This window comes from Bufo bufo, chromosome 5 (assembly GCF_905171765.1).
Source record: "Bufo bufo chromosome 5, aBufBuf1.1, whole genome shotgun sequence".
NCBI classification, from domain to species: domain Eukaryota; kingdom Metazoa; phylum Chordata; class Amphibia; order Anura; family Bufonidae; genus Bufo; species Bufo bufo.
Window position 1 is genome coordinate 527,262,279 of NC_053393.1, and position 27,424 is coordinate 527,289,702.

At 43.7% G+C, this 27,424-nt stretch overlaps 2 protein-coding genes across 8 annotated transcripts in view; both read right to left on the reverse strand.

The window, feature by feature from the left end:
* The window catches only part of LOC121000616 (zinc finger protein 436-like), a 684,763-nt gene that overhangs the window by 486,698 nt on the left and 170,641 nt on the right, over positions 1–27,424 (reverse strand). The window lies entirely within an intron of this gene.
* Positions 999–27,424, reverse strand: part of LOC121000613 (sterile alpha motif domain-containing protein 9-like) — a 78,107-nt gene continuing 51,681 nt past the window's right edge. For all 6 annotated transcript variants that reach the window (XM_040431161.1, XM_040431162.1, XM_040431160.1 and 3 more), the window contains one exon: positions 999–5,931. In XM_040431161.1, coding sequence (XP_040287095.1) covers positions 1,143–5,906 — 4,764 coding nt within the window. In that variant the 5' untranslated portion in view covers positions 5,907–5,931 and the 3' untranslated portion in view covers positions 999–1,142. The remainder of the gene's footprint in view (positions 5,932–27,424) is intronic.

The following is a 27,424-nucleotide window of genomic DNA, read 5'->3' on the forward strand; positions in this document are numbered from 1 at the left end:
TGCGACACATCAAACTTATTGGGAATTTCACAAGAAACTTTATTCTTAACGTAACTTTATTCTTTCATAAGTTATTTACAAGTTTCTGACCACTTATAAAATGTGTTCAATGTGCTGCCCATTGTGTTGGATTTTCAATGCAACCCTCTTCTCCCACTCTTCACACACTGATAGCAACACCGCAGGAGAAATGCTAGCACAGGCTTCCAGTATCTGTAGTTTCAGGTGCTGCACATCTTGTATCTTCACAGCATAGACAATTGCCTTCAGATGACCCCAAAGATAAAAGTCTAAGGGGGTCAGATCGGGAGACCTTGGGGGCCATTCAACTGGCCCACGACGACCAATCCACTTTCCAGGAAACTGTTCATCTAGGAATGCTCGGACCTGACACCCATAATGTGGTGGTGCACCATCTTGCTGGAAAAACTCAGGGAACGTGCCAGCTTCAGTGCATAAAGAGGGAAACACATCATCATGTAGCAATTTCGCATATCCTTGAGGTTTCCATTGATGAAGAATGGCCCCACTATTTTTGTATCTTCACTATCTGTGAAGATACAAGATGTGCAGCACCTGAAACTACGGATACTGGAAGCCTGTGCTAGCATTTCTCCTGCGGTGTTGCTATCAGTGTGTGAAGAGTGGGAGAAGAAGGTTGCATTGACAATCCAACACAATGGGCAGCACATTGAACACATTTTATAAGTGGTCAGAAACTTGTAAATAACTCATGAAAGAATAAAGATACGTTAAAACCAAGCACACCATTTTCTTGTGAAATTCCCAATAAGTTTGATGTGTCACATGACCCTCTTCCTATTGAAAAAACAAAAGTTGGATTCAAAATGGCCGACTTCAAAATGTCCGCCATGGTCACCTCCCGTCTTGAAAAGTTTCCCCCTCACATATACTAATGTGCCATAAACAGGAAGTTAATATCACCAACCATTCCCATTTTATTAAGGTGTATCCATATAAATGGCCCACCCTGTATATTTTTCTCTATAGACTCTAATAAAATTTAACTGCAAAAGATGTTACTTGAGCACTTATGAAACACAAACTGTAGGTGATTATACTCTTAGAAGTTCAAGGGGCTCTTCTGGTGAACTGGAAAAAAGAACAAGCAATCCAACATATTATTTCATGATTTCTATGTCGTAAGCAATTAGTCCATCTAGGGAGAATCCCAAGTAGAAAGTCACTCGCTCAATACTTCTGCCACTTCTAAGCTGCCCGAGATAAACAGGGCGAACTGGAATACTGATTTTATTGCTGCACTCCACATAGATCTTGTCGTCTTCTTCAGTTCTGCCATTTACACGGAGGAGGAGATCTTTAATCGGTGCCTCTTTCCAGATGTCTCCATTCATCCAGAGAGCATTTAGATCTGATACTGGTACATCAGAGAAGTATTGATCTATTTTTCCTTTGTGAATTATCCTTTTTAAACCAGAATTTTTACCGAGATAGAAATGTGCTAAAGGTTGCTTGGCACGGTACATGTGCCTATATTTGCCTCTGAAAGACTTTTTCATAGAGATGACATACTCGGCTATGAGCTTAGAAGTGGAATCCAGTTTCTGAGGGTTTTGTGGCCAGAAAAGTAATGAGGCCAAGAAATAGGGTTCTGGGTATTTGTGATCAAGCCCAATGTTATTCATTATCTCTTTAAGATGCTTTTCCAGGGTTTCCACTGGTTTAATCTCGGTAGATTTTGGAGAAATGCAATGAAGTACGATATTTGCTAAGATGAAATTTTGTTTGTCTCTGAGAAGAATTTGTGAGTCATATGTGGAGTTCTCTAGCAAATAATTGTATGTTTTGACAATGCTTTCCATCTTTTTAACATCCATTTCATGATCTGTAAGATATTCTAAGATTCCTGAGAACCTATCTGCTTTGTATTTTTCCAAACCTGCCCTGTACTCTTCTTTACGTAGTAGAGGGCTCTTCTTTCTTTGGTCTTCTTCGTTGGTAATCTGCATTAAATCATGATCATAGAAATAACGGTTGTATTTTTTACGATAGTCAGAGACTCTGACACGGATTTTAAACTCTGTGCTTTCCTTATTAACATTCTTTAGCTTCATGTACACGTAATAATCTTGGAAGAAGTCAAAAGCATTTTTTAAACAAGATTTTAGTTTTATTAAAAATGGTCTATGGTCTCTGAGAACACTAAGGAACTCCTCATAAGCTTCGCTAGCATTGTCTATTGAAATATCCCACTTACCAGACAAGTACTGTGTCAGGTGTTTACGAGACAGGCTGTCTTTCGAGTTGAACCATGGTAGATACAGAAGAATCTCTACTGTGTACAGGCAAACTTCAATCTGGCCCAGATACCCTGCTGTGTTGTACACACTGTAATGTCTACCTTTAGACTTCTCAAATTCAGATCTTTCTATTTCTGTCTTTTCAGTTTGTTCTTGACACTCCTCGAAGGTCTTTGATGCACTATAGGCATTTTTTAGTAGGTTGTCAAGTTGTTCTGGTGATATGGGATTGTCTTTGTTTATTGAGTCCATCATGTCTTTTAACTTGTTCTTGTAGATCTGACCTAAAGTGTCTAAAATAAAGGAATTTGTAGGTGCAACGCTTACTGCCTTTTCTGCCCACACGAAGGCATCAGTGTAGTTCTTGTCTCTAATGTAAAAGTGCCTTGCTAATGCTTGGCAGATAACAGGGTTCTTGTTAAATCGCATTGTGCCTTCTTTTAGAACATGTTCAACTAGTGAGCTTCCCTCAGTCTTCTGTATGTCCTCAATTAAAGGGGAAAACAAAGTATTGGTTTCAGCTCCATGTTCCTTCCGATATCTTGTGACCAGCATACTTTGCATATTTTGTATTAAAAATTCTCTGCCAATTCCAGTATCATGGAATACATTGGTTTGCAACATATTCAACATGATCCTACTTTGCTGTATGTCATATGTGCTCTTTAACTCCTCTATACATTGATCTGCAATCAGAGGATGGATTATACGCAGTCCTTCATATCTCCCACATTCTTCCACTTCTGTGCGAATTAATATCGTAGAGTAAGAGCCTACGGTATCTTCAATGCTCTCCGGTCGCCAGTATGTTTTTTTTGCTGTTATACCAAGAAACTCCTCACACATAGATGCAGAAATTGTTGAATCTGGCACATATTTATTTAGAAGGGCAAGGAAGGAAATGAGCTGGGCTGTCTTGCTCGCACTGTTTAAGCCTTTTAGAGTATTTCGCACTGTAGTTTCAATATAGGACTTCTCGAAATTGTTTTTCATGATCATAAAGGAGTAGAAATTATCTGGGTTTTCATGTTGCATTTCCATTTCTTTTAATTTTGTTGCAAATGCTCTTTTTTCCACTTCAGAAAGTTTATACGTTAAAGCAACACTGCTTGTGCAATTGGATTTTGCGCTTTCCTCAGGGTTCTGAGATCTCACACAATTTAATATGATCACGACTGGCGTCTCAAATCTTATATATCGTTCTGCAATTGCTGACTGGATATTATTCTGTAAAATAGACGCACTTTCCTCATCGTTATAATCATCTACTAAGAGTAAGACGGGGTAACCGTCCTTGCCACTAGGTGATCCATGAACTGCAAGACTGACCACCTCTTTTGCAACATCTGAAAGATTATCAGTCTTTCTGTTTAATACGGCACAGCGGAACGTTTCTCGCAGCTCCCAGAGGACATTCATTGCTGTTGTGGTACCTCCACATCCAGGGTGATGAAACAAGGTAATTATTTTTACACTTCTTTGTTTCTCACATTTAGACCACGATTCTACCTGTTCTTTCAGTTTTTCATGGACATCTCTTCTAATAAATGGTCCAGTGTATTGCTTGGCTGAAAAATAGAAATTCCACCAAGTTGCTTTCCCTCCTCTGTAAAAATGCTCCTCATGAGTCTTCAAAAATTCATTAAATGCCGAAGTATTACTTTCTATCTCTGTATCCTGACATTCATTTACACAAAGAATATCTAAAGATGTCATGAGGTCTTCATCCTTCCTCTGTAAAATGGTAGAGGAACCACCATGTGATGGTAAGAAGCGACTACCTGACCGCGTAGCAGATTTTAATCTAAGAATAGTCCCATTTAAATTTTCAATGTCAAGGTTATAAATACATCTCTCTTCCATTTCTTCCCCACTTCTTCCCATCAAACTTGCTTGCAGATCTTTCCACCTCTGAAAAGTTTCTTCATTTCCACAAATACATAATATGTCGGCCATACTTTTGAGTTTCTGGAAAAATGCACGGAACACTTCATTCATAGGGTCCATAGGATCTTCCACAGTAGACAGTAATAAAAACACAACAAGAAATTTCCCTTGCTCCATTATGTCTTTTTTGGAAAAAATCGAAACCAGATTTCTGACATCATCTGCTTTCTCCTCCTGCCATGTACTATGATTTAGTGGTTGGTAGTCCTCGATCTGAAGATCAAGTCTACCATTACAAAAAATCCAGCTGGGCTGTTGATATAGTTTAAGTTCTTCAATATTTTCCTGTGTGAAATTCTCTATTTTTGGGTACTGATGAGGAAAATGTAAATTTGGTTTCCTCTCTTCTTGGTAAACTTTACATAAGCCATTTGTGAGTGACTCTGGATCAAAATCAAGAATAGCAAACCAGTTTATTTCCTGGATGAAGCCCAAATGGTTTTTAAAAGATCCGTTGCATTTATTAGCAACCAAAATGTACCATTTATAGTAAGAATTATCCAACGAGTTTCGGTTTCCTGTTAGTAAGCGAGAAAGTTTAAACCCATCTACTTGGTTACACTTTTGCCTTTTTTTTCTCTCATCTTCTGCTTTTTCTCGATCTTTATCCCTAGCTTCCATGTCAGAAAAAAGTGATGTCATACTGGAATCCTTTTGTAGGTTTGCTAACATATCTTTGGAACTCCCCCCTTCTCGAAGGAAACAGTATTTTTCTTTGCTCTTTCTCCACTTTTTGTCCACTTTGCCCACTTTGTTCACGCTTTCTGTACAAACATACTGGAATATATGAAATATTTGTGACTTACAGTAAGCATGCTCAGGAACCACATCTACTTCTATAACAACTAAATCAGACCGAGTGTTCTGCTCGTGTAGCACACTGACAAAACGGGGTGGACGTATGCATTTTCTTGCCGACTCTAATTTAGTTTTTTCAAAGTAGGTGCCAATCATTTCATCAAAGTACTGGACATACTTTTCACTGTTGACCCCAGGAACACCAATTATTTCACCATGTGGGTCGTCCCGCACTCCAAAATGAATGGTGCCATTTGTACGTGCATTCATGCATGCAGCTGCAAACCTAAACACTTCGTTGCAGAATTTCATTTTTTTATCCTCTTTTGTGGCTTTCGATGTGTTGGTAAACTCCTTGTATTCATGAATTGGGTCAATATAATTAAATGTGCCCGACTCAGGTGGTAGAAGATGGTGTTTAGTATAGGATTTGCTTCCACTACTAGTATCAAAAGGGTGAGGTGTTACTCTTACAAAACCCTGAACCTGATCAGAGCTAATTGATTCAGGATTTCCTAATTCTTTGTGTAAAGTTTCTTCCGTTTTGACAGGATTTGTGTCTGTTTTATCTACAGGTGGTCTGACAGTATGAGTCTGCTGTTGCCCACTTATATTCCTTGGACAGTTTTGGACAACGACCTTAGCTTGTGCAGTCAGTGCTTTCAAGTTATTAACTATTGAAGAGGCAGGTCCTTTTTTTATTCCCATATCGCGGAAGTCTTCTTTGGTTAAGTCTTTTAGGATGTTCCCAGTCACATCTTCATTGAACAGAATATCTGCTACTGCAGAGTCAAGCTTCAGTTTTTCAGTAACCCATAGCTTTACATGATCTTTTGTCCATTCGTAAAAGTTATTAGGCAAATTCGATAAATCAGTCATATTGAAGCTCTAGCCGTAGAAATTTCTAAAAAAAAAAAGAAAAAAAAATTTAGAAAAATTCAAGGTAAAGGATATTCATTTATAAAGCAATAAATATTTGACATTTCAGTAGCAATTACCTACATTTAGTCTCCCTATTGCTTCTGAGAGGTCTGGGAACAGCCTGCCGGACCTCTCTGTACTGTGTTGCTATCTGGTTAAATATATGTATGCAGCTGTTTTCGTCCGGCCGATTCTCAGAATATTTTCCAGGTTGCGGCTGGATCTCTGCCGGTCCCCCACGGCAACGCTGTAGCTTCTGGATTCCAAAACTGCATGCAGGAACCTGACCATGTAGCCGTACCCTTAGGGTTTTTGCAGCAGTTTAAAAAAAATAATTGAAGGTCTACATACACTTGAGGGTGATTTCACTTGGAACAGATTATATTGCTGAAATTACAACTGAAAATCAGTTCCATTCATTTGAATGGGGATTGCAGAAATCCATGTGCTTGCCACCAAAATAACTCCCATTCAGATAAATGAAAACAGGGCTGCCATCGGAAATTTTGGGGCCCCTTACACAGCTCAAGGCCTGGGCCCTCACCCCTCCATGGCCCGCTCGTACTCCGCCCCTTTAGAATCCATCCTGACTCCGCCTCCCAGCCCCCCCTCCACCCCCAAGGACCCACCGCAGTCTGCGCTCCAGTCTATGGACTCTGGTCTTTTGTCTCGCCTCAGTCTGGTTCCTCCTAGTCCTGGCTAAGGCTTCCACTTCCCGCCGCTGCGCCTGAAAACCAGAATCGACTGGCAGGCAGCGGCACGCGAACAGGACTGCTGCAAGGATTTTTGCCACCCTAGCTAATTTTGCCGCCCCCCCTTGACTCAGCCCATTGACCACGCCCTTTGACCCGCCCATTTTTTGTCGGCCACCTATTTAATGATTTTTGCATGCAACATTTTACTTGACCAGCTAATTTTAGATATTCTAGATATTCTTGGTGGTCATCTGTGCCATTTTGGTCTCAAAACAGTACATGACCCCCTACACTACATTACATTATTGACAACTAAGTTTTTACCTTGACTGGTGGTGGCCTAGGTGTGTTTATCAGCAGGTCTGCTCCAGTCACTGTTATGAGGGATCTGTTGATGGCACTGTTATGGGGGATCTGTGCATGACACTATTATAGGGGATCTGTGGATGACACTTATGGGGGATCTGTGGATGACACTTATGGGGGATCTGTGGATGACACTGTTATAGGGGATCTGTAGATGGCACTGTTATGGGTGCAACTGTGGATAACACTTATGGAGGGGGATCTGTGCATGACACTTATGGGGGGATCTGTGGATGGCACTGTTATGGGGGATCTGTAGATGGCACTTATGGAGGGGGATCTGTGCATGACACTTATGGGGGGATCTGTGGATGGCATTGTTATGGGGGATCTGTGGATGGCACTTATGGAGGGGGATCTGTGGATGACACTGTTATGGAGGGGGATCTGTGGATGACACTGTTATGGAGGGGGATCTGTGGGTGACACTGTTATGGGGATCTGTGCATGACACTATTATAGGGGATCTGTGGATGACACTGTTATAGGGGATCTGTAGATGGCACCATTATGGGGGCATCTGTGGATGACACATATGGAGGGGGATCTGTGCATGACACTTATGGGGGGGATATGTGGATGGCACTTATGGAGGGGGGATCTGTGGATTACACTGTTATGGAGGGGGATCTGTGGATGACACTGTTATGGAGGGGGATCTGTGGATGACACTGTTATGGAGGGGGATCTGTGGATGACACTGTTATGGATGGGGATCTGTGGATGACACTGTTATGGAGGGGGATCTGTGGTTGACACTGTTATGGAGGGGGATCTGTGGATGACACTGTTATGGAGGGGGATCTGTGGATGACACTGTTATGGAGGGGGATCTGTGGATGACACTGTTATGGAGGGGGATCTGTGGATGACACTGTTATGGAAGGGGATCTGCGGATGACACTGTTATGGAGGGGGATCTGCGGATGACACTGTTAGGGAGGGGGATCTGCGGATGACACTGTTATGGAGGGGGATCTGTGGATGGCACGGTTATGGAGGGGGGATCTGTGGATGACAGATACAGTATATAGCATCTTTTGCTATATGTGTCATCCACAGATCCCCCATAACAGTGTCATCCACAGATCCCCCCCATAAGTGTCACCCACAGATCCCCCTCCATAACAGTGTCATCCACAGATCCCCCTCCATAACAGTGTCATCCACAGATCCACCTCCATAACAGTGTCATCCTCAGATCCCCCTCCCTATAACAGTGCCGCAATCCATAGATCCCCCTCCCCGCCGCTCACAGGAGTGTACATTTGACATTTATAAACTGTAATCCGTATCCTGCAGTAACTTTAACTTTAAATCAGCACTCATCTCTTTACTACCTTACACTCAGCTCCAGTAACAGGCAGTGCGGGCAGCAGCGTTCACTCACGGACGTCACGCGCCTGCAGGTGGGAGGGGCGACAAAATCTGCTTTGTGTTGGGGGGCGTGGCCTGGAAGCTGATGGCGCTGGCTGCATACAGTCGTGGCCAAAAGTTTTGAGAATTACATAAATATTGGAAATTGGAAAAGTTGCTGCTTAAGTTTTTATAATAGCAATTTGCATATACTCCAGAATGTTATGAAGAGTGATCAGATGAATTGCATAGTCCTTCTTTGCCATGAAAATTAACTTAATCCCAAAAATTTCCACTGCATTTCATTGCTGTCATTAAAGGACCTGCTGAGATCTTTTCAGTAATCGTCTTTTTAACTCAGGTGAGAATGTTGATGAGCACAAGGCTGGAGATCATTATGTCAGGCTGATTGGGTTAAAATGGCAGACTTGACATGTTAAAAGGAGGGTGATGCTTGAAATCATTGTTCTTCCATTGTTAACCATGGTGACCTGCAAAGAAACGCGTGCAGCCATCATTGCGTTGCATAAAAATGGCTTCACAGGCAAGGATATTGTGGCTACTAAGATTGCACCTCAATCAACAATTTATAGGATCATCAAGAACTTCAAGGAAAGAGGTTCAATTCTTGTTAAGAAGGCTTCAGGGCGTCCAAGAAAGTCCAGCAAGCGCCAGGATTGTCTCCTAAAGAGCATTCAGCTGCGGGATCGGAGTGCCACCAGTGCAGAGCTTGCTCAGGAATGGCAGCAGGCAGGTGTGAGCGCATCTGCACGCACAGTGAGGCGAAGACTTTTGGAAGATGGCCTGGTCTCAAGAAGGGCAGCAAAGAAGCCACTTCTCTCCACAAAAAAACATCAGGGACAGATTGATCTTCTGCAGAAAGTATGGTGAATGGACTGCTGAGGACTGGGGCAAAGTCATATTCTCCGATGAAGCCTCTTTCCGATTGTTTGGGGCATCTGGAAAAAGGCTTGTCCAGAGAAGAAAAGGTGAGCACTACCATCAGTCCTGTGTCATGCCAACAGTAAAGCATCCTAAGACCATTCATGTGTGGGGTTGCTTCTCATCCAAGGGAGTGGGCTCACTCACAATTTTGCCCAAAAACACAGCCATGAATAAAGAATGGTACCAAAACACCCTCCAACAGCAACTTCTTCCAACAATCCAACAACAGTTTGGTGAAGAACAATGCATTTTCCAGCACGATGGAGCACCGTGCCATAAGGCAAAAGTGATAACTAAGTGGCTCGGGGACCAAAACGTTGACATTTTGGGTCCATGGCCTGGAAACTCCCCAGATCTTAATCCCATTGAGAACTTGTGGTCAATCCTCAAGAGGCGGGTGGACAAACAAAAACCCACTAATTCTGACAAACTCCAAGAAGTGATTATGAAAGAATGGGTTGCTATCAGTCAGGAATTGGCCCAAAAGTTGATTGAGAACATGCCCAGTCGAATTGCAGAGGTCCTGAAAAAGAAGGGCCAACACTGCAAATACTGACTCTTTGCATAAATGTCATGTAATTGTCGATAAAAGCCTTTGAAACGCATGAAGTGCGTGTAATTATATTTCACTACATCACAGAAACAACTGAAACAAAGTACTAAAAGCAGTTTAGCAGCAAAGTTTGTGAAAACAAATATTTGTGTCATTCTCAAAACTTTTGGCCACGACTGTAGTTGGTGAGCTCCGCTTCCAGCACCGTAACCCGGCCAAACCCAGCACCTAAATTTATGAGGACTTCTCTTCCTGCTACGTGTCCACCCATGGGGCGAGTTAAAAAATGCCAAGCTCAGGCAAAACTTACGGAGTTCTTCCACAAGACGCCGCCATCTCCACCATCTTGTGAGAGCTCTCCTACTTCCTCCCCGGCCGCAGCCTGCGCAAATCCCTGACAACTATCGGGAAGCTCCCCTGCACTCACAGAGGAGCTGCTACGTGGCATGCTAGATTCGCTTTCATCATATTCTCAGAGAAGTACAGACTGAGGTGGCGCAACTAGGTGAGCGCACCTCACACCTTGAGGGCAAAATGGCTGAGCTTACCGCGTTGCATAATCTACTGATAGATGCTAATGCGGCCCTGGAGGAAGAGATCGGTAGGATGGAAACTAAACTCTCTGACATGGAAGACAGAAGCAGGCGAAACAAAGTACGCCTCAGGAGGGTGCCTGAGTCAGTGGGTCCTGAAAGTCTTCATTCACTATAGCAAAACCTGCACAAAGAGGCTATACCAGACCTCTCAGCAATGGACCTTACAATTGACTGTATACATAGGATCCCCAAGTCTGCAAGCCTTGATCCTGCTACCCCTCGTGATGTCCTGGCGAGGATTCATTTTTACCAAGTCAAGGAGGCGTTTTTAAAAGTGCTACGAAATCCCCTACTTACCGACTCCTTCAACGGTATTTCGGAGTTCCCGGACCTGTCGGCGGTAACCCTAGCCAAGAGAAAAGAGTTTGCCCCCTTACCAGGATTCTTCGAGAGAAGCAAGTCCGCTACAGATGGGGCTTTCTGGTGAAACTCATCATCGCACAAAATGGCGCTCTCCACGTGTGCACAACACGGAAAGCAGCTGCACAGAAGATGAAAGCTCTGAATCTGCTACCTGAAGGAGCACCGCTGGCGGATGACCCCCATCGCAGACAGATCAAGATCCCATGGAATGGAACCCGGGTTGAGCTGGATTGCATAACATTTATATGGTGCTGTAAGGTAACGGAATTACTCGCTTCCTTGCACCCCATTTGTTCAGAGGCGGAAGCCTACTCACCTTTATGAAGCATTCTGTAAATGCTTCTGGTTTGTCTCAGTTTTCTTTAGTTTTTTCTGTTTTCTCTGTTTTAACCTTTCTTATGGTTACCATTGTTGTTCAGGCATGTGATGACACTCATCTCCCGCATACACATCCCTTAATTAGTCCATCTGAAGCAGCTCAGAGCTGGTATACATTACTATGTAAATGGGTATTAAAGTATACTCTTTAAATGTAAAGAGAAGATTATTATGGGCAGACGCCATTACGTTGCAATGTAATGTATTAATGGCCCAAGAAACTCATCTATTATCAGTTGATTCATATAGATGCAAACACCCTGATTTCCCGCACATTTACTACTCCCCGGCGTTCAAAAAAAAGAAAGCGGGAGTATTAGTGGCTGTAAAGAGAAATATAGCGTTTACTATGTCCTCACTAGTAACAGACCTCAAGGGACGTTATATTATACTCACAGGTTTATTGGAAAATTCACCAATGACTATAGCCACGGTTTATGCACCTAATACTAAACAAGTTTCCTTTCTCCGCCGTTTTTTCCAGAAACTCAGAGCTGTAGCTCCAGGCTCCATTGTGGTAGGAGGCGATTTTAATATTCCGGTAAATGCTGAGTTGTACTGCAGCAGTCAAACCCCAACACAGAAAAGATCTTGAGTCTCTTATAGCAGAAACTCAACTCCATGATATATGGAGGTACCATCATGGTGGAGAACGGGACTATACATTTCTCTCACAATCCCATCTATCGCAATCTAGGATAGACTATTTCCTTATCTCCACAGATCTACTGTATAAGCCTAGCGACTCAAGAATAGGTATGGTCTGATCATGCTCCTATAACTCTGGAGATTCAAACCAGCATGCCAAATCCTTCCCCCCAACAATGGAGACTGAACGCTTACCTGCTGAAACAGTCAGACAGGGTCGATAACTTAGATAAGACCATTAGAGAATTTTTTGACATAAATAGCTGCCCAGAAATTTCAGCCTCGACTCTTTGGCGCACACACAAAGCGTACATGAGGGGCATATTGCTCCAACTAGCTTCCCGTTTGAAAAAACAAAGACTTAAAGGGGTTTTTAACAGTCTTTTCTAAACACATTTCATTACCCAATTCCCACCCTTTTTGAGAAAATAAGTCCCCTCTTACCTGATTGTTGTCTTTCATCTCCCCTGGTTATGGCCACCTCTCCTGTCGAATCCCGCCGGGCCGCGCTTGCGCAGAAGCTTGAAGATTCTCTCCCGGCCGGTCCGCGCAATGTCCTGAACGCACACGCCGCCGCGCATGCGCCATGATGACTTCTTCCTGGCCAGTATAGTACAGAGCCGCGAACGCGCATGCCAGCTCTGTACTGTACAGGCCAGGAATAAGTCACCATGGCGCATGCGCGGCGGCGTGCGCATTCATAAAATTGCGCGGTCCGGCCGGGAGAAAAACGTCAGTCTTCTGTGCAAGCGCGGCCCGGCCGGGAGAAGACGTCAATCAAGCCCAGCTGAATCCAGGAAGTGAACGTCACACTGGACTAGGTAAGTATGAAAACTGAAGATGGGAATACCCCTTTAAACTCCTGTCAGATACACTGGATGCTTTATCTAAAATAGAAACAGCATATAAACTGCATCCCCCCCTCCATGAACAACTATTTGAAGCTAGGGCTCACCTTAGGACTCTTCTACTATATGATCATGAGCGCTCGATGAGACGCTTAAAAGCCACCTACTATAATATTGGGGACAAAGCAGGGTCTCTTCTAGCTAGAAGAGTAAAACGCAGGACTGCAGCAAACAGAATTGCTCACCTTAAGACAGTTAACTCACAATTAGTGACCCATCCCCAAAAAATATCAGACACTTTTGCAGATTTTTATGAATCCCTGTATAACTTATGTAATGATGGCACTAGCCCACAACCCCGACCTGCAGATATTGCAGCCTTTTTAGATCCACTAACTCTTCCTCGACTCTCTGTGTCGGACCTAGACACTTTAAGCGTCCCTATCACCCCACAAGAAGTACTGCATTCTGCTCCTGGACCTGATGGATACATAAATGAATACTATAAGGTATTCCGGACTTCTCTGGTTCCGCATCTGCAGCGACTATTCAATACCTTCCTGAACACCGGCCATATACCCCCTGAGATGTTAAATGCGACAATAGTCACATTACCCAAGCCCGGAAAGCCAGCCGATTCTCCTGGCAACTTTAGACCTATATCCTTGCTGAATATGGATATCAAATTATTTTCAAAAATACTAGCTTCCAGACTTTATAAAGTCTTACCAGCCTTGGTGAAAATAGACCAAGTGGGATTCGTAGCCGGCAGGCAGTGCAGAGATGGAACCAGACGTATTATAGATGTTCTCCATGTGGCGGAGCTGTCCAGGGCCCCTGCATTGTTCCTGTCATTGGATGCAGAAAAAGCCTTTTGACAGGGTGCATTGGGGGTATCTGGAAGGTGTGCTGAATAAATTTGGATTTTCGGGCCCTATTGTCAAAGGCATTATGGGTCTATATTCAAGCCCTTCTGCTAAAGTGTTGGCATCAGCGTTCCTCTCTAGGACGTTCCTTATAACAAATGGCACAAGACAAGGATGCCCCTTATCCCCTTTGATTTTTGCGATCATAATGGAACCGCTGGCCGAGGCTATCAGATCTAGTAGTGATTTAAGGGGCATTCCGGTCGGCGCACAATATCGACCGATAACATTGTATGCTGATGTTAAAGATGTGTGAATTTTATTCTATATATTTTGTATATCTAGGACTGTAATGAGTTAAACTTTTTCTTCTTCAAGTGCCTTCCCCCCACCCCTCTCTTTGTTTCAAGACTGTAGAAGAGAAAGGGGGGCAAAGTGCTGGGCTGTAAGAAGTGTCTGATTTCTCATCTTCTTGCAGGTGTCCCATAGAGTGTGGTAGAGATGCGTAAGCCAATCATATGGCTTGATGATATATATTATTCACTGCCTATAGAGAAGCACCTCTTTGAAGTGTCACATATGACGTATGCAGTTTTATTGTTAGATTGTCCGCCATTAACAAATGGCGATGGTAACGAGATGTTTACATTAGTTCACATTCCAAAGTAGTATTCACTGCGCAAATGCAGGTGTATAATCTCCTCTCTCTTATCTCTTCTTCCTTTTTGACCAATGAAACAATGTTTAAGCCTCAGTGAGGACTGCCCTCTTCTGAAGATGTATAATACGGCTTACCTGATTTAAATAAAGTTAGAGATTGCTTTGACCAACGTCTGTGTCAGTGTTCAGTCTCTCAGCCACGCGTGGATATTAACCCCTGGGGGGGGTACATTGATCCGGAACACCAGAGTGTATCTAAAATGCCCTAATTTAGGGCTGCTTTAACAAATGGCGCCCAACGTGGGGCCCCAAGGCGAATGTAGCGTCAAACAGCTGACAAGACGGGCCCCTGAGCTTGACGAACGGCAGAGGGGAGAGGATTGCAACCTCAAAGAAAGGTGAGAAAACTTTTTATCTCATCTGCCTTTCTGCTATTTACTTCGTCATGCTCAGATAGCTCAGTCCGCTGTGGGGTGGTACTGATGTAAGTATAGTAGTCGGCTGTAATGCTGAAAGCCTGGGGTCCATAGAACCATAGTCTGAAATCATAGATCACTCTGGTGTGTATATGTTTTATGTGTGTTTGTGATATATGTGAGGAGTGAGTTGAGCACAGACGGTAAAACCACAGACAAAGGGAGGGGACCGTAACCTCCTGGTTTAGAAGGGGGCGCTGTAGCGCTGAGGTGTGGGACAAAGGAACTCCGGCTGACCTGACCAGGGAGACGCTAGTTCCACATGACCGTTTTTGATCTAAATGGAAGACTGCGGAGACTACCTGACCTGACCCTAGGAAGATGGTAGAACCTCTCATGACCTTTTTGATCTAATGGAAGACTGTGGAGACTACCTGACCTGACCCCCAGGAAGATGCGACGGAGCCCCGCCTGACCCCTGGTTTTTGGGGAAGAAGTGCGGGGAGTCCCGGCTGACTAGTCAGACGTGATAGTCAGATTTGAGCAAACCAGTGGGGAGGGTGAATCCTTTGTCTGCGGAGGAAAGGGTTAAAGGTGCTGATCACTCCTCTGTTTTGTGTGTGTGTCAGTTTGTAATACTGTTGTTAAGATGGTCAGTCCCAGTATTAGAAAATACAGCCCCTAGCTAGTAGCGAGGAAAGAGGGAGATTATAGGATGTGATATGGAGAATTGAAAGTTAAAATGTGACAAGAATGTTAGAGAAAGTGTGGCCCCGGACAGAAGAGTTTTAACGAGTGAGAAAACAGTGTCAGGGAAAGCGGAATGATTATTAGGTGCCGTAACTGGAGGGACAAAAAGACAGTCAGGAACTGTGAAATAGAGATTCACTTTCCCCCCGCCTTCACACAGAAACATTCCTTAGATAAGAAGAGCAGGAAAATGGGGGGAGGGAATCGTATTGAGTAAGTGATGTTATATGTGTAATATTATTATTATTATAGAAGACAAAGAACTGTTAATAATCTTCTTTCTTCTTTCCCAAACAGTGCACTGTGGGAATCCGGCTTTTAACAAAATGACTGTATGATTTATAACATGTATATTGTCTTACAGCGACAGACCATCAGCAATTCTGGGTGTGGTGTGGAAAGCTGTGTTTGTCTGTGCTGCAAGTTTTGGGATGAAACAATGTGGGTTGGAAGACATAAATGATTCAGTGGAATGTGAATGGGTGTGGCTTTGAGTTGTAATCGAGGCGAATATGTGTGAAGACTGATTATGAGCTGTTAATGAAAATGTATATGAATGCGTATGGAGTATGGTATTTGTTTTTTTAAATAATATGCGCATTGAGGATTTTATTTTATTTTTTTCTTGGAAGTTTTTGGGTTTTTATTGGTGCCAACAGCATTGATTAAGCTGTACATTTTTTTTTTATATCGAAGTCAATAAAAAGTTTTTATGGGCCCTTTGTGTGTTCATGTCTGTATTGTCAGATCTGTTTGTTTCAATGTTTGAAGTTACGTGTTACATGTTAAGTGTTGTGCTAAACATCAGAGCTCTGTTCTCATAGATAGCTAGCACATTACTGACGGACAAAAGAAGGACTTCAGCGTCCGACTGAAAGGGGTGGACTTAGATGACTCAGAGCGGAGGGAGGAGGATAGGGGTGGACGTTACAGACAACGACAGCCCTTGTGCCCATCCCCTAGTTATAAGACACTCCCATAGAATATGAGAAGTCCTGTTTTGTTTTCCAGTCTATTAATTCTGCGATAGGGAAAGTTGGATACTTCTGTAAGCCAAAATGCAGAGTAACATCAAGCGGCATTGGGTGGTTCAGTGGTGCCAACCATAGGTAGTGTTCCTTTGGTATTGCTTCAGCCCTGATGCCAAACGCCTCATTGAAGTGAGGAAAAAGTAAGTCTGCCACCCTGTGATGGGCCTGCAGAGTCTGTGGGACCCAGATCCCAGAAGAGAGAGTGTTGTGCTGTGTGTGGTACTCCTCGTCCACACCACACGAGAGGATTGTATTCTATGTTGACCATGCCCGGATCACTGTCCGTCCCCACAGACACCCATGTTTTGTTGTCATAAGGAGAACACAAAGACAGGGAGGGGGGGGAGTTAGATCAAGATTAGGAAACAGGAAATCCAGTATCGGCTCTACTTTTAAACATTTTTAGCAGATTCAGTCTGGCCCAATGATATCCCTCACTCTGGGTGATAAAGAAGTAGTCCAGTTTTTGATTGATACTGGAGCAGCCAAGACAGTTGTGCACAGCAAACATGGCCTCCCCTGATTTACTCTCCAAGGACACCAGTCTTTGGGTAGAAGTGGATGGGAAAGTAGTACGCTCTTTTTTCAACAGAAACCATCCATATTAGATTTGCCCCTAACCAAGATGCGCTTGCCCGTTTGCTGGTCAGTGGTAACGCCCTTTGTTGCCTCCTAGGTGCAGATTTGCTTGCAAAATTACATTCTGGCATCTCATATCAGGAGGACGGCACTGTGAAGCTTACAGGTGCCCTCAACGACCAGGAACTTTGTTTGTTAACGACCAGGAACTTTGTTTGTTGGCCATTGGTGATAAAATTCCCTGGTCCATGTTTGTATCAGTACTCCCAGAAGCTGAAAAAGCAAAACCACTCACCATTGGATGGTACATGACCTACATGCCGTTAATGAAGCCACAGTTTCTAACACCCACAGTGTGCCCAATACACACACCTTGTTGGCTCAGGTTCCCATTACCCCTACTCACTCCACTGTGATTGATTTGTCCTTTAATCCCTACCGCCTCACAGATGAGGTGGTAGATGCTTTATATGCCTAGAACTGGCAATTTTGTGTACCCCCCACACTGGGCCTATCAGATTATTACATTTAGATTGCATTGTTATGAAGTGAGTGGCCATGACTCAGCTGTCCTCACCCAACTGCATGGCCAGCAATAACGCCCCGTAGCACATTATTCAGTCCCGTGGCCAGATCCTGTGGCCAGAGGTGCCCCTTTCTGCATCAGAGCTGTAGTAGTTGTATTAGCTATGCTTGATGAAAGCTCTGAGATAGTTCTGAACCACAAAGTGATGGTGATATTACATCTATCCTCATGAACGTACAATCCAAATGATTGTTTTGTTGCCCGTTATTTGAGAATGCAGTGTTCCATTTTGTTGCCTGACAATGTTGCTCTCCAAAGGTGTAATACTAAAGTTTGGACCCAGCCACCTTGTTGCCTCTGGACCAAGGGGGGAGGGAAGAGTTAGGGCACCGCACTTTAAACTTTTCTTCCAGATTTAAAGGAAGAGGCTCCTGACTGTTTGCAGATGATGTCACAAGAGGTAGTGGGATTTGGTAAATCAGCCATTAGGTAATCCAGATCATGTGCTCTTTGTGGATGGATCGAGGTATGGCCAGGATGGCAGGTACTACACAGGTTGGGCAGTGGTGATTAAACGTGAACTACCACACATGTCTGCTCAAGAAGTGGAGCTAAAGACTCTGAAGATGGCTTGCAGGTATGCAGATGGAAAGAACAGCCAACATTTACGCTGATTCCAGGTGTGCTTTTGGGATAGCCCATGACTATGGGCCCACATGGAAAGCCAGAGACTCCTTGATCGCTTCAGGTAAACCCATCGTAAATGGGGAAGCAGTGAGGTCTCTGATGGAAGCCCTCTTGTCACTAACATGAGAGGTGATGATAGCAACGAAAGGCCACTGTAAACAGATGCAGAGGAGGCAAAGGGGAAAGCCACGGCAGATCAGGCGGCAAAAATGGCTGCCAAATTACCTAAGCAGACCCCTGTCTTAAGTGGCCACAGTTCAGGTCCCTGAAATAACTCCTCCTGACTCCCGAAAGTTCTTAAGACCTTACAGAACCAGATGGGGAAGGAGGAAAGGGACTGGTGGATGGAAAAGGGGGGACTACAAATAAGAAGGGAAACTTTACCTTCCCAGGTCCCTCTAATCCAGGATGGCACAGGCAACCCATGGAGTGACGCACCAGACAAAAACTGCTATGTGTGATTTAGTACGTAGCATATGGTACGCCCCAGGGTTCAGCACTGTAACAGTCAGACATACTCAAGGATAAACGGTTGTGCCCACAACAACGTGGGCAAGGTGGTTAAGGTACCCAAGAAACACGTCTTGCTTTTTGTATCTGTTTCAACGTTTACAGACTACCTTCAACTACACAAGGTGGGCATGTATGAGTATGTATTGATATGTGACTTGTTTTCAGGATGGCCAAAACCGTACCCAAAGAAGTAAAAAAGATGATGGCCGAAGTTGTGTGCAGGTATTGGGTACCTTAGATCATTGAAAGTGACATAGGTGTTCACTTCACAGGTGAAGTGATGCAGGAGATGATGAAGGTTTTGGATGTAGGACAGGCCTTACATGCTTCGTACCATCCACAAAGCAGCAGTAGAGTAGGGAAAAGGAACTGAACGGGACACTAAGTTAAAAATTCAGAAGTCTTAGAGTGCCTGCTGGTAGCCCACTTTTAGTAAGGTATACGCCTAACCGTGAGACAGGCCTTTGTCCCTATAAGGTCCTTTTTGGGTCAGGCCCTAGAATAGGATTGTATTTCCCACAGCAGCTTCAGATGCAACATGGTTGTCTGACAGATTATGTGATCAGTTTTGTACAAGCATTTGACTAAAGTACATTTTCGAGTTTTTGCTTCACTTCCAGGTTTTGATAAAGTACCAGGAACCCACCCACTTGTGTCTGGAGATTGGGTGGTAATAAAAGACGTTAGAAAAGTCCTAAAACCCTGGTTTGATGGTCCATTCCGAGTGTTGTTGACCACAAGCACAGTGAAGCTCAAAGGAAAGCATAATTGGATTGATTTCAAGGAAGTGTTGAGATTGGTTTTCCCTTGTGTGACTGTTGATCATGACTCAAAAGAATATGAAAATTGTATGAAAACATCGATCCAGAAAATCAGAAGCATTGATGACCTCCAGTCCCCCCATATAATGTCAACGCCGGTTAGGGAAAGATCATCTGACTTCCCCGTGCTCAAATCCAGTGTCACGGGAGGTTGTTCGCTAGGAATGGCTTGTCGTGGAAGCTGGTGAAAAGGAGGCGGAGCATTGGGACAGATGGTTAGGTTTAGGGAGAGAATGAAATTCAAGGGGGGACTGTTAAAGATGTGTGAATTTTATTCTATATATTTTGTATATCTAGGACTGTAATGAGTTAAACTTTTTCTTCTTCAAGTGCCTTCCCCCCACCCCTCTCTTTGTTTCAAGACTGTAGAAGAGAAGGGGGGGGCAAAGTGCTGGGCTGTAAGAAGTGTCTGATTTCTCATCTTCTTGCAGGTGTCCCATAGAGTGTGGTAGAGATGCGTAAGCCAATCATATGGCTTGATGATATATATTATTCACTGCCTATAGAGAAGCACCTGTCACAAGCAGACAGCTGAGAAGCTCTGACAGGAGCCGTTCAGATCCTCCCCCTTGAGTTTCTTTGTTTTGGTTTCTGTTCCTCACCTCGTTAGGCTATCTCAGCTGTCATGCAGTCAGACTCATTACCTCCCTTTATATTCTCCCCCATGAGGTAGTTGGGTGTGGCTGATACAACTTCCTGGATTGAGTGTGCATGCTGTCTTTAGCTCCCAGCTCCCAGTTCGCAGTTCACAGTCGTATGCAGATAAGTGCTGTTTTAGTATTTATGATTTTCTGTTGTCTGGATCCAGGTGACCCTGACTCCCTCCGTGTCTGTGTAGGGAGCCGGTGGTCGTGTCCCCTCACTATTGTAGGGCCTTCAGGTTAAGATAGCCGAGGTACGTGGATATGCGCCCATTTACCTTTAGAGTGGTCGCATAGGCTGAGCATTAAGGGAGAGCGGCAGGTCGATTGCAGGGGTCTCCCTTTATGTTCCTTAGTTGTGGATCCAGTTAGTCATCGCTTGTTATTTGTATCATATTGTTTCCTGTACACCATCCGTGACATTATCAGCCACCAAAACCGTCTCAAGCATGGATCCGGTTTCACTTTTGGCTAAACGCTTCCAGGGTCTTTCATTGGAGGTAGCTGATCTCCGTAAGACTTTTTCTCAGTTTCAAGTGACCGGTTCAGCTTGCGTTCATGGAGTTTGTGCTGAGCCTAAGATTTCGCTCCCGGATACGTTTTCCGGGGGTAGTGAGAATTTTGTACGTTTTAGAGAGGCTTGCAAACTCCATTTTCGCCGCCTTCCCCATTCTTCCGGTGATGAAGAACGAAGGGTGGGCATCATTATATCGCTGCTCAGGGGTAATGCTCAGTCCTGGGCCTTTTCGCTGCCGGAGGGGGCACAACCCCTCCGTTCAGTGGATGAATCTTTTTAGCCCTGGGTCAGATATATGATGATCCGGATCGTATTGCTCTGGCTGAGTCTAGACTACGTCTGTTATGCCAGGGTAAACAATCCGCAGAGATATACTGCTCAGAATTTCGGAGATGGGCAGCAGATACGGGTTGGAATGATGCTGCCCTCCGAAGTCAATTTTGCTATGGTCTTTCTGAGGGATTGAAAGATGCATTTGCCTTTCATGAAAGACCTATCTCCTTGAATTCTGCTATGTCTCAGGCTGTTCGTATTGACAGGCGTCTTAGAGAAAGAGGAGAGATTTCTCCTTCTTGTCATGCTCAGTCCCGGGACAGTGCACCGGTGTCATTCTGTGCACAGGGGTCTCAGTCGCTGTCAGCCCCTTCTGAGCAGGAGCCCATGCAGCTGGGGTTGATTGCCTCTGACAATAGAGGATTCAGCCCGCAGGGCAGGGTTTGCTTTTGTTGTGGAGGTATAAATCATCTGGCAAATGTTTGTCCCTCTAGGAGATTCAGGCAGTTTTCTGGGAGTAATAAAGAGACAAAAAGGAAGAAATCTTTTAAGAATATTCCGTCTGTTACTATTGGCAGGGTTGAGGCGGAAATTGAAGAATTGTCTTTTACTTGTAGTTCCCGTTTTGTCCTGCCTGCTAGGGTGGCGCTAGAGAGCAAGAGCATTTTTTGTGAGATTTTTGTGGATAGTGGAGCAGCTGTTAACCTCATTGATAACCAATTTGCAATAACTCATGGTTTCCAGGTATGCACTTTGCGAAAAAATATTCCTGTTTTTTCTATTGATTCAGCTCCACTTTCTCAGAAATCATTAAAGGGCATAGTTCACAATATCCGTTTAATTGTGAATGATACTCATGTTGAGGATGTGTCATGTTTCGTCCTTAGCGGTTTGCCTACTCCTCTAGTGTTGGGGCTACCCTGGCTCTCTAAACATAACCCCACCATTGATTGGCCAGCGAGGCAAATAAATGGTTGGAGTGACTTTTGCAGAGAGAATTGCCTCATAACATCTATTTCTGAGGTTTCTACTAAAACTGTACCACCTTTCCTCTCTGAATTTTTGGATGTTTTCTCTGAGAGTGGAGTTCAGGATTTGCCTCCGCACAGGGAGTATGATTGCCCTATTGATAGGGGCACGCAGTTTGTTTCCAGATTCTGGAAGGCTTTCTGTTCTCGCTTGGGGGTTCGCTTGTCATTCTCTTCTGCTTTCCATCCGCAGTCGAATGGCCAGACGGAGCGTGTCAATCAGAATCTGGAGACATATCTGCGCTGTTTTGCGGCGGAGAATCAGGAGGATTGGTGTTCGTTTTTGTCCCTTGCTGAGTTTGCTTTAAATAACCGTCGTCAGGAGTCCTCTGATAAGTCGCCATTTTTTGGTGCATATGGGTTTCATCCGCAGTTTGGGACTTTCTCTGGAGAGGGCTCTTCTGGTTTGCCTGATGAGGACAGATTCTCCTCGTCTTTGTCATCTATTTGGCAAAATATTCAGGATAATCTAAAGAATATGAGTGAGAGATATAAGCGTGTGGCGGATAAGAGACGTATGCCTGGTCCGGACCTGAATGTTGGTGATTTGGTGTGGCTGTCTACCAAGAATATCAAATTGAAGGTTCCCTCCTGGAAGTTGGGTCCTAGGTTTATTGGGCCTTACAAGATCCTGTCTGTCATCAATCCTGTTGCCTACCGTCTTGATCTTTCTCAGACTTGGAAGATCCATAATGTTTTCCATAAGTCCTTATTGAAACCTTATGTTCAACCTATTGTACCCTCACCTTTGCCTCCTCCTCCGATTATGGTTGATGGGAATCTTGAATTTCAGGTCTCTAGGATTGTGGATTTTCGTCTTGTCCGCGGTTCCCTCCAGTACCTCAATCATTGGGAGGGTTATGGTCCTGAGGGGAGGATGTGGCTCCCAGTGACGGACATTAAGGCCTCTCGCCTCATCAGGGCTTTCCATAGGTCCCATCCTGAGAAGGTGGGCCCTGAGTGTCCGGAGTCCACTCCTAGAGGGAGGGGTACTGTCACAAGCAGACAGCTGAGAAGCTCTGACAGGAGCCGTTCAGATCCTCCCCCTTGATTTTCTTTGTTTTGGTTTCTGTTCCTCACCTCGTTAGGCTATCTCAGCTGTCATGCAGTCAGACTCATTACCTCCCTTTATATTCTCCCCCATGAGGTAGTTGGGTGTGGCTGATACAACTTCCTGGATTGAGTGTGCATGCTGTCTTTAGCTCCCAGCTACCAGTTCGCAGTTCACAGTCGTATGCAGATAAGTGCTGTTTTAGTATTTATGATTTTCTGTTGTCTGGATCCAGGTGACCCTGACTCCCTCCGTGTCTGTGTAGGGAGCCGGTGGTCGTGTCCCCTCACTATTGTAGGGCCTTCAGGTTAAGATAGCCGAGGTACGTGGATATGCGCCCATTCACCTTTAGAGTGGTCGCATAGGCTGAGCATTAAGGGCATTATAATCTCCTCTCTCTTATCTCTTCTTCCTTTTTGACCAATGAAACAATGTTTAAGCCTCAGTGAGGACTGCCCTCTTCTGAAGATGTATAATACGGCTTACCTGATTTAAATAAAGTTAGAGATTGCTTTGACCAACGTCTGTGTCAGTGTTCAGTCTCTCAGCCACGCGTGGATATTAACCCCTGGGGGGGGGGGGGTACATTGATCCGGAACACCAGAGTGTATCTAAAATGCCCTAATTTAGGGCTGCTTTAACACTGACGATGTGATTTTAACTATAACTGACCCCAAAAAGTTGCTAGGGGCTGTATACAGTTTTGGGTAAAAATATACTGTCTCTGACTCCTTTAGGAAGCAAATAAAGAAATTAGGAATATTCTTAATGAGTTCTGGCCCATTCTGTGTATGGATCCTGATCTCACTGATACAATCTTTCCAAGATCGAACATAACCCTCCGTAAAGGGTGGAGCCCTACGAGATAGACTTGTGCACAGTCACTACTCCAGCCCCAAACGAGTGGGTACATGGCTTGATGGCAGACCTCTGGTAATGTTTAAGTGTGGTAGATGCAGAGACTGTAGTTTTATCTCTAACACCAAAATCAATATCTTTTCCACTACTGGGCGCAGATATACAATTAATGACTTCATTAATTGTAGGAGTAAGGGAGTGGTGTATCTGTGCCAATGTCCATGCCCCAAGGATTACATAGATAAGACATTTAGAGAATTGCAACGTAGAGTATGTGAACATATCAATGATGTTATCAAAAGAAATAATACACCCTTAGCAAATCATGTGGTGGAAATGCATGGAGGCAAACCTGAGGTCCTCAGGTTCTCGGCATTGCAGCTTGTTAGGGAGTCTCAGCGGAGGGGAGACTGGGATCGTCGGATTCTACTAAAGGAGTCCGAATGAATTTATCGTTTCAGATCACAGTCCCCCCTTGATCTAAACGATAGATTAACTTTTTTGTGTTTTCTGTGATGTGATCCTTCCCTGGTGTCTCTGGTGTGGTAGTGATTTCGTTTTGGCATATGGTCTCTCGGACTTAATATGAATGAGGTATATTATCTGGCCATCTGTACCGATGCGGGAAGCATCTAATATGACTATCTTTATTATATAACCTTGGACACCCAGATATCATATATAACTCATCGCGTTATCTTGAGACAAAAGCCATTGAATAGCAATTGAAGGTGTTTGCTTAGATTGTGTTAACTCTACTCCATCCATATGGTTGCCCATTTATCTATATCTATATTATCCACTTCTATGGTGTTAACTGTACTTCTGGTTGTTATATACTTGGTGTGATCTATATAATTAACTGCAAAACATAGATTGACATAATTGTCACCGACCCTTTTGATCCTCTAATTAAAATATTACATATAATATAATATATCACATGATAATCGTGACAATATAGTATTCCTTTGCCTTAATATTCTATGTGGATCAGTAGTTTGAATAAATGCCGCACTGAGATGCCTTTTTGAGGGGCACATGCGCTTCACCATTAACACTATCATAGGACACTTGAGCAGTCTGGTAAGCGCTCTCCGGTAGTCAAAGTCCGCCTGTGGAGCGCACGCTGCGCTCCAAGAGGTTGAGCCTGAATTAATTTCTCTTTGGTGAAACGCAAGTTGCGTTCCACTGACCGGACATCCACCCCCCGGACATTACACACGCGGACGCTATTTAAAATCAATACGCGACACAATGTGCCAGTGCATCTACGAGGTGGAACACATCGTGATCGCCATGGCAGTTTATCAGTCATTATTCACGTGAGAGGTCCCTGGGACCACAAGTGGTTTTCTTTTAATCATGATCTTCAAGTACCGGGCTTTATACCTTCCCACACCTCCGGCAATGTCTATCTGTATACCTTACTAACTGGAGGTGGAGGGGCTAGGTGGCTTTATTATATTCAGCAAATTGTAAATGTACTAGGCTCTGATATATCTTGAGCCGTTTTTTTACGTTGTAACAATTTTATAAGTTGTAACAATTTATAATAAGTGTAACTTGTCAGCTTGGGAGGAATATGCTGGGTGTGTTTCTATTGTGCCATTGTCCCATTGTGTGTTTAAATGGTGATGTCTGTCCTGTTGTATCCACATGTGTATTGGCGATTTCCCTTTGTCCTGAGAGATAATTGGATTGCTCCTCGGTTGTCTCCGGGACAGAGAGGAGGAAACCATGATGCATTGTGAGGATATGTTGTATCTGTCCTATGTCACAGTCTTCATTCTGGTCCTCTGGGGGCGTGAACGATTGGTTGCTGTACTTACATTGTATGTGTTGTAAATTACTGATTGGTTGTATTTCAAACCCCTGTGGGCAGTACTATGTTTGTGGTTTATGAATAAAAGAGGCTGTACTTGAAGTACAGTCAGACCACTGCTTGACCCTCAACACGGAGCCTTGTCTCGTTATTGGGGGGATCCGCTGTATGCTGTTAGAGACTGATTGCCAGGAGTGTAAGCTGATTCCTGTTCGTCTGCTAGCAGCTATTCGTAAGGTTCCAGTTTGGAGTGCTATTTTGTATCCAGTTCGGGAGTTGGTGTTCTGCAGTAGCTGTGCCTGTCTCTCAGAAAGGGGCATATCGCCTAAATGGATTTTAACCCCTTGTCTGCTGAAACGGTCAGTTACACCACTTAAAGTAGAAAGAGGAGCTCAAGTGTTTTTCTAATTTATATAAATTGACTCTATTGTGTTGATTATCATCGAGTGAATTGATAACTGTATCAGTTAGTTTTTTTTCAAAATTGTGGTCAAATTACACATAGATTGCACCAATAAGGCTTATATTATCCACTTCTATGGTGTTAACTGTACTTCTGGTTGTTATATACTTGGTGTGATCTATATAATTAACTGCAAAACATAGATTGACATAATTGTCACCGACCCTTTTGATCCTCTAATTAAAATATTACATATAATATATCACATGATAATCGTGACAATATAGTATTCCTTTGCCTTAATATTCTATGTGGATCAGTAGTTTGAATAAATGCCGCACTGAGATGCCTTTTTGAGGGGCACATGCGCTTCACCATTAACACTATCATAGGACACTTGAGCAGTCTGGTAAGCGCTCTCCGGTAGTGAAAGTCCGCCTGTGGAGCGCACGCTGCGTTCCAAGAGGTTGAGCCTGAATTAATTTCTCTTTGGTGAAACGCAAGTTGCGTTCCACTGACCGGACATCCACCCCCCGGACATTACACACGCGGACGCTATTTAAAATCAATACGCGACACAATGTGCCAGCGCATCTACGAGGTGGAACACATCGTGATCGCCATGGCAGTTTATCAGTCATTATTCACGTGAGAGGTCCCTGGGACCACAAGTGTTTTTCTTTTAATCATGATCTTCATGTACCGGGCTTTATACCTTCCCACACCTCCGGCAATGTCTATCTGTATACCTTACTAACTGGAGGTGGAGGGGCTAGGTGGCTTTATTATATTCAGCAAATTGTAAATGTACTAGGCTCTGATATATCTTGAGCCGTTTTTTTTACCTATGGTTACCGGCTTAAATACATGTATTCAGCGTTTCTATGTACCGGGCATAATTAAGGGCTATCTATAGGCCTTAATCTGTATGTGAGGATATTACACAGGGAGAGAGTTTATGATCTTTCATCTCTGCCTCTTCACTAGTTTAATATATACGTTCAGCCTTGATATCAGAATTTTGAAATCCTTATATGGTCCTCTCATGTGCTTTAACTACCGGTGTATTCATAGGCCTATCTATATGTGGATTCATATCAATATCTCTAATTTATATTCATTTTTAACAAATCTTAAAATGCAGTCTTGCAACAGAAAAGGAATAGACAAGCTCACTTCCTTACAGTTTTGGGTAAATATCTACTGTATCTGACTCCTTTAGGAAGAGAAAGTGGAAATAAGAACAAGAAACAAGAACCCGTAATCGATTATTTAAATGAAAG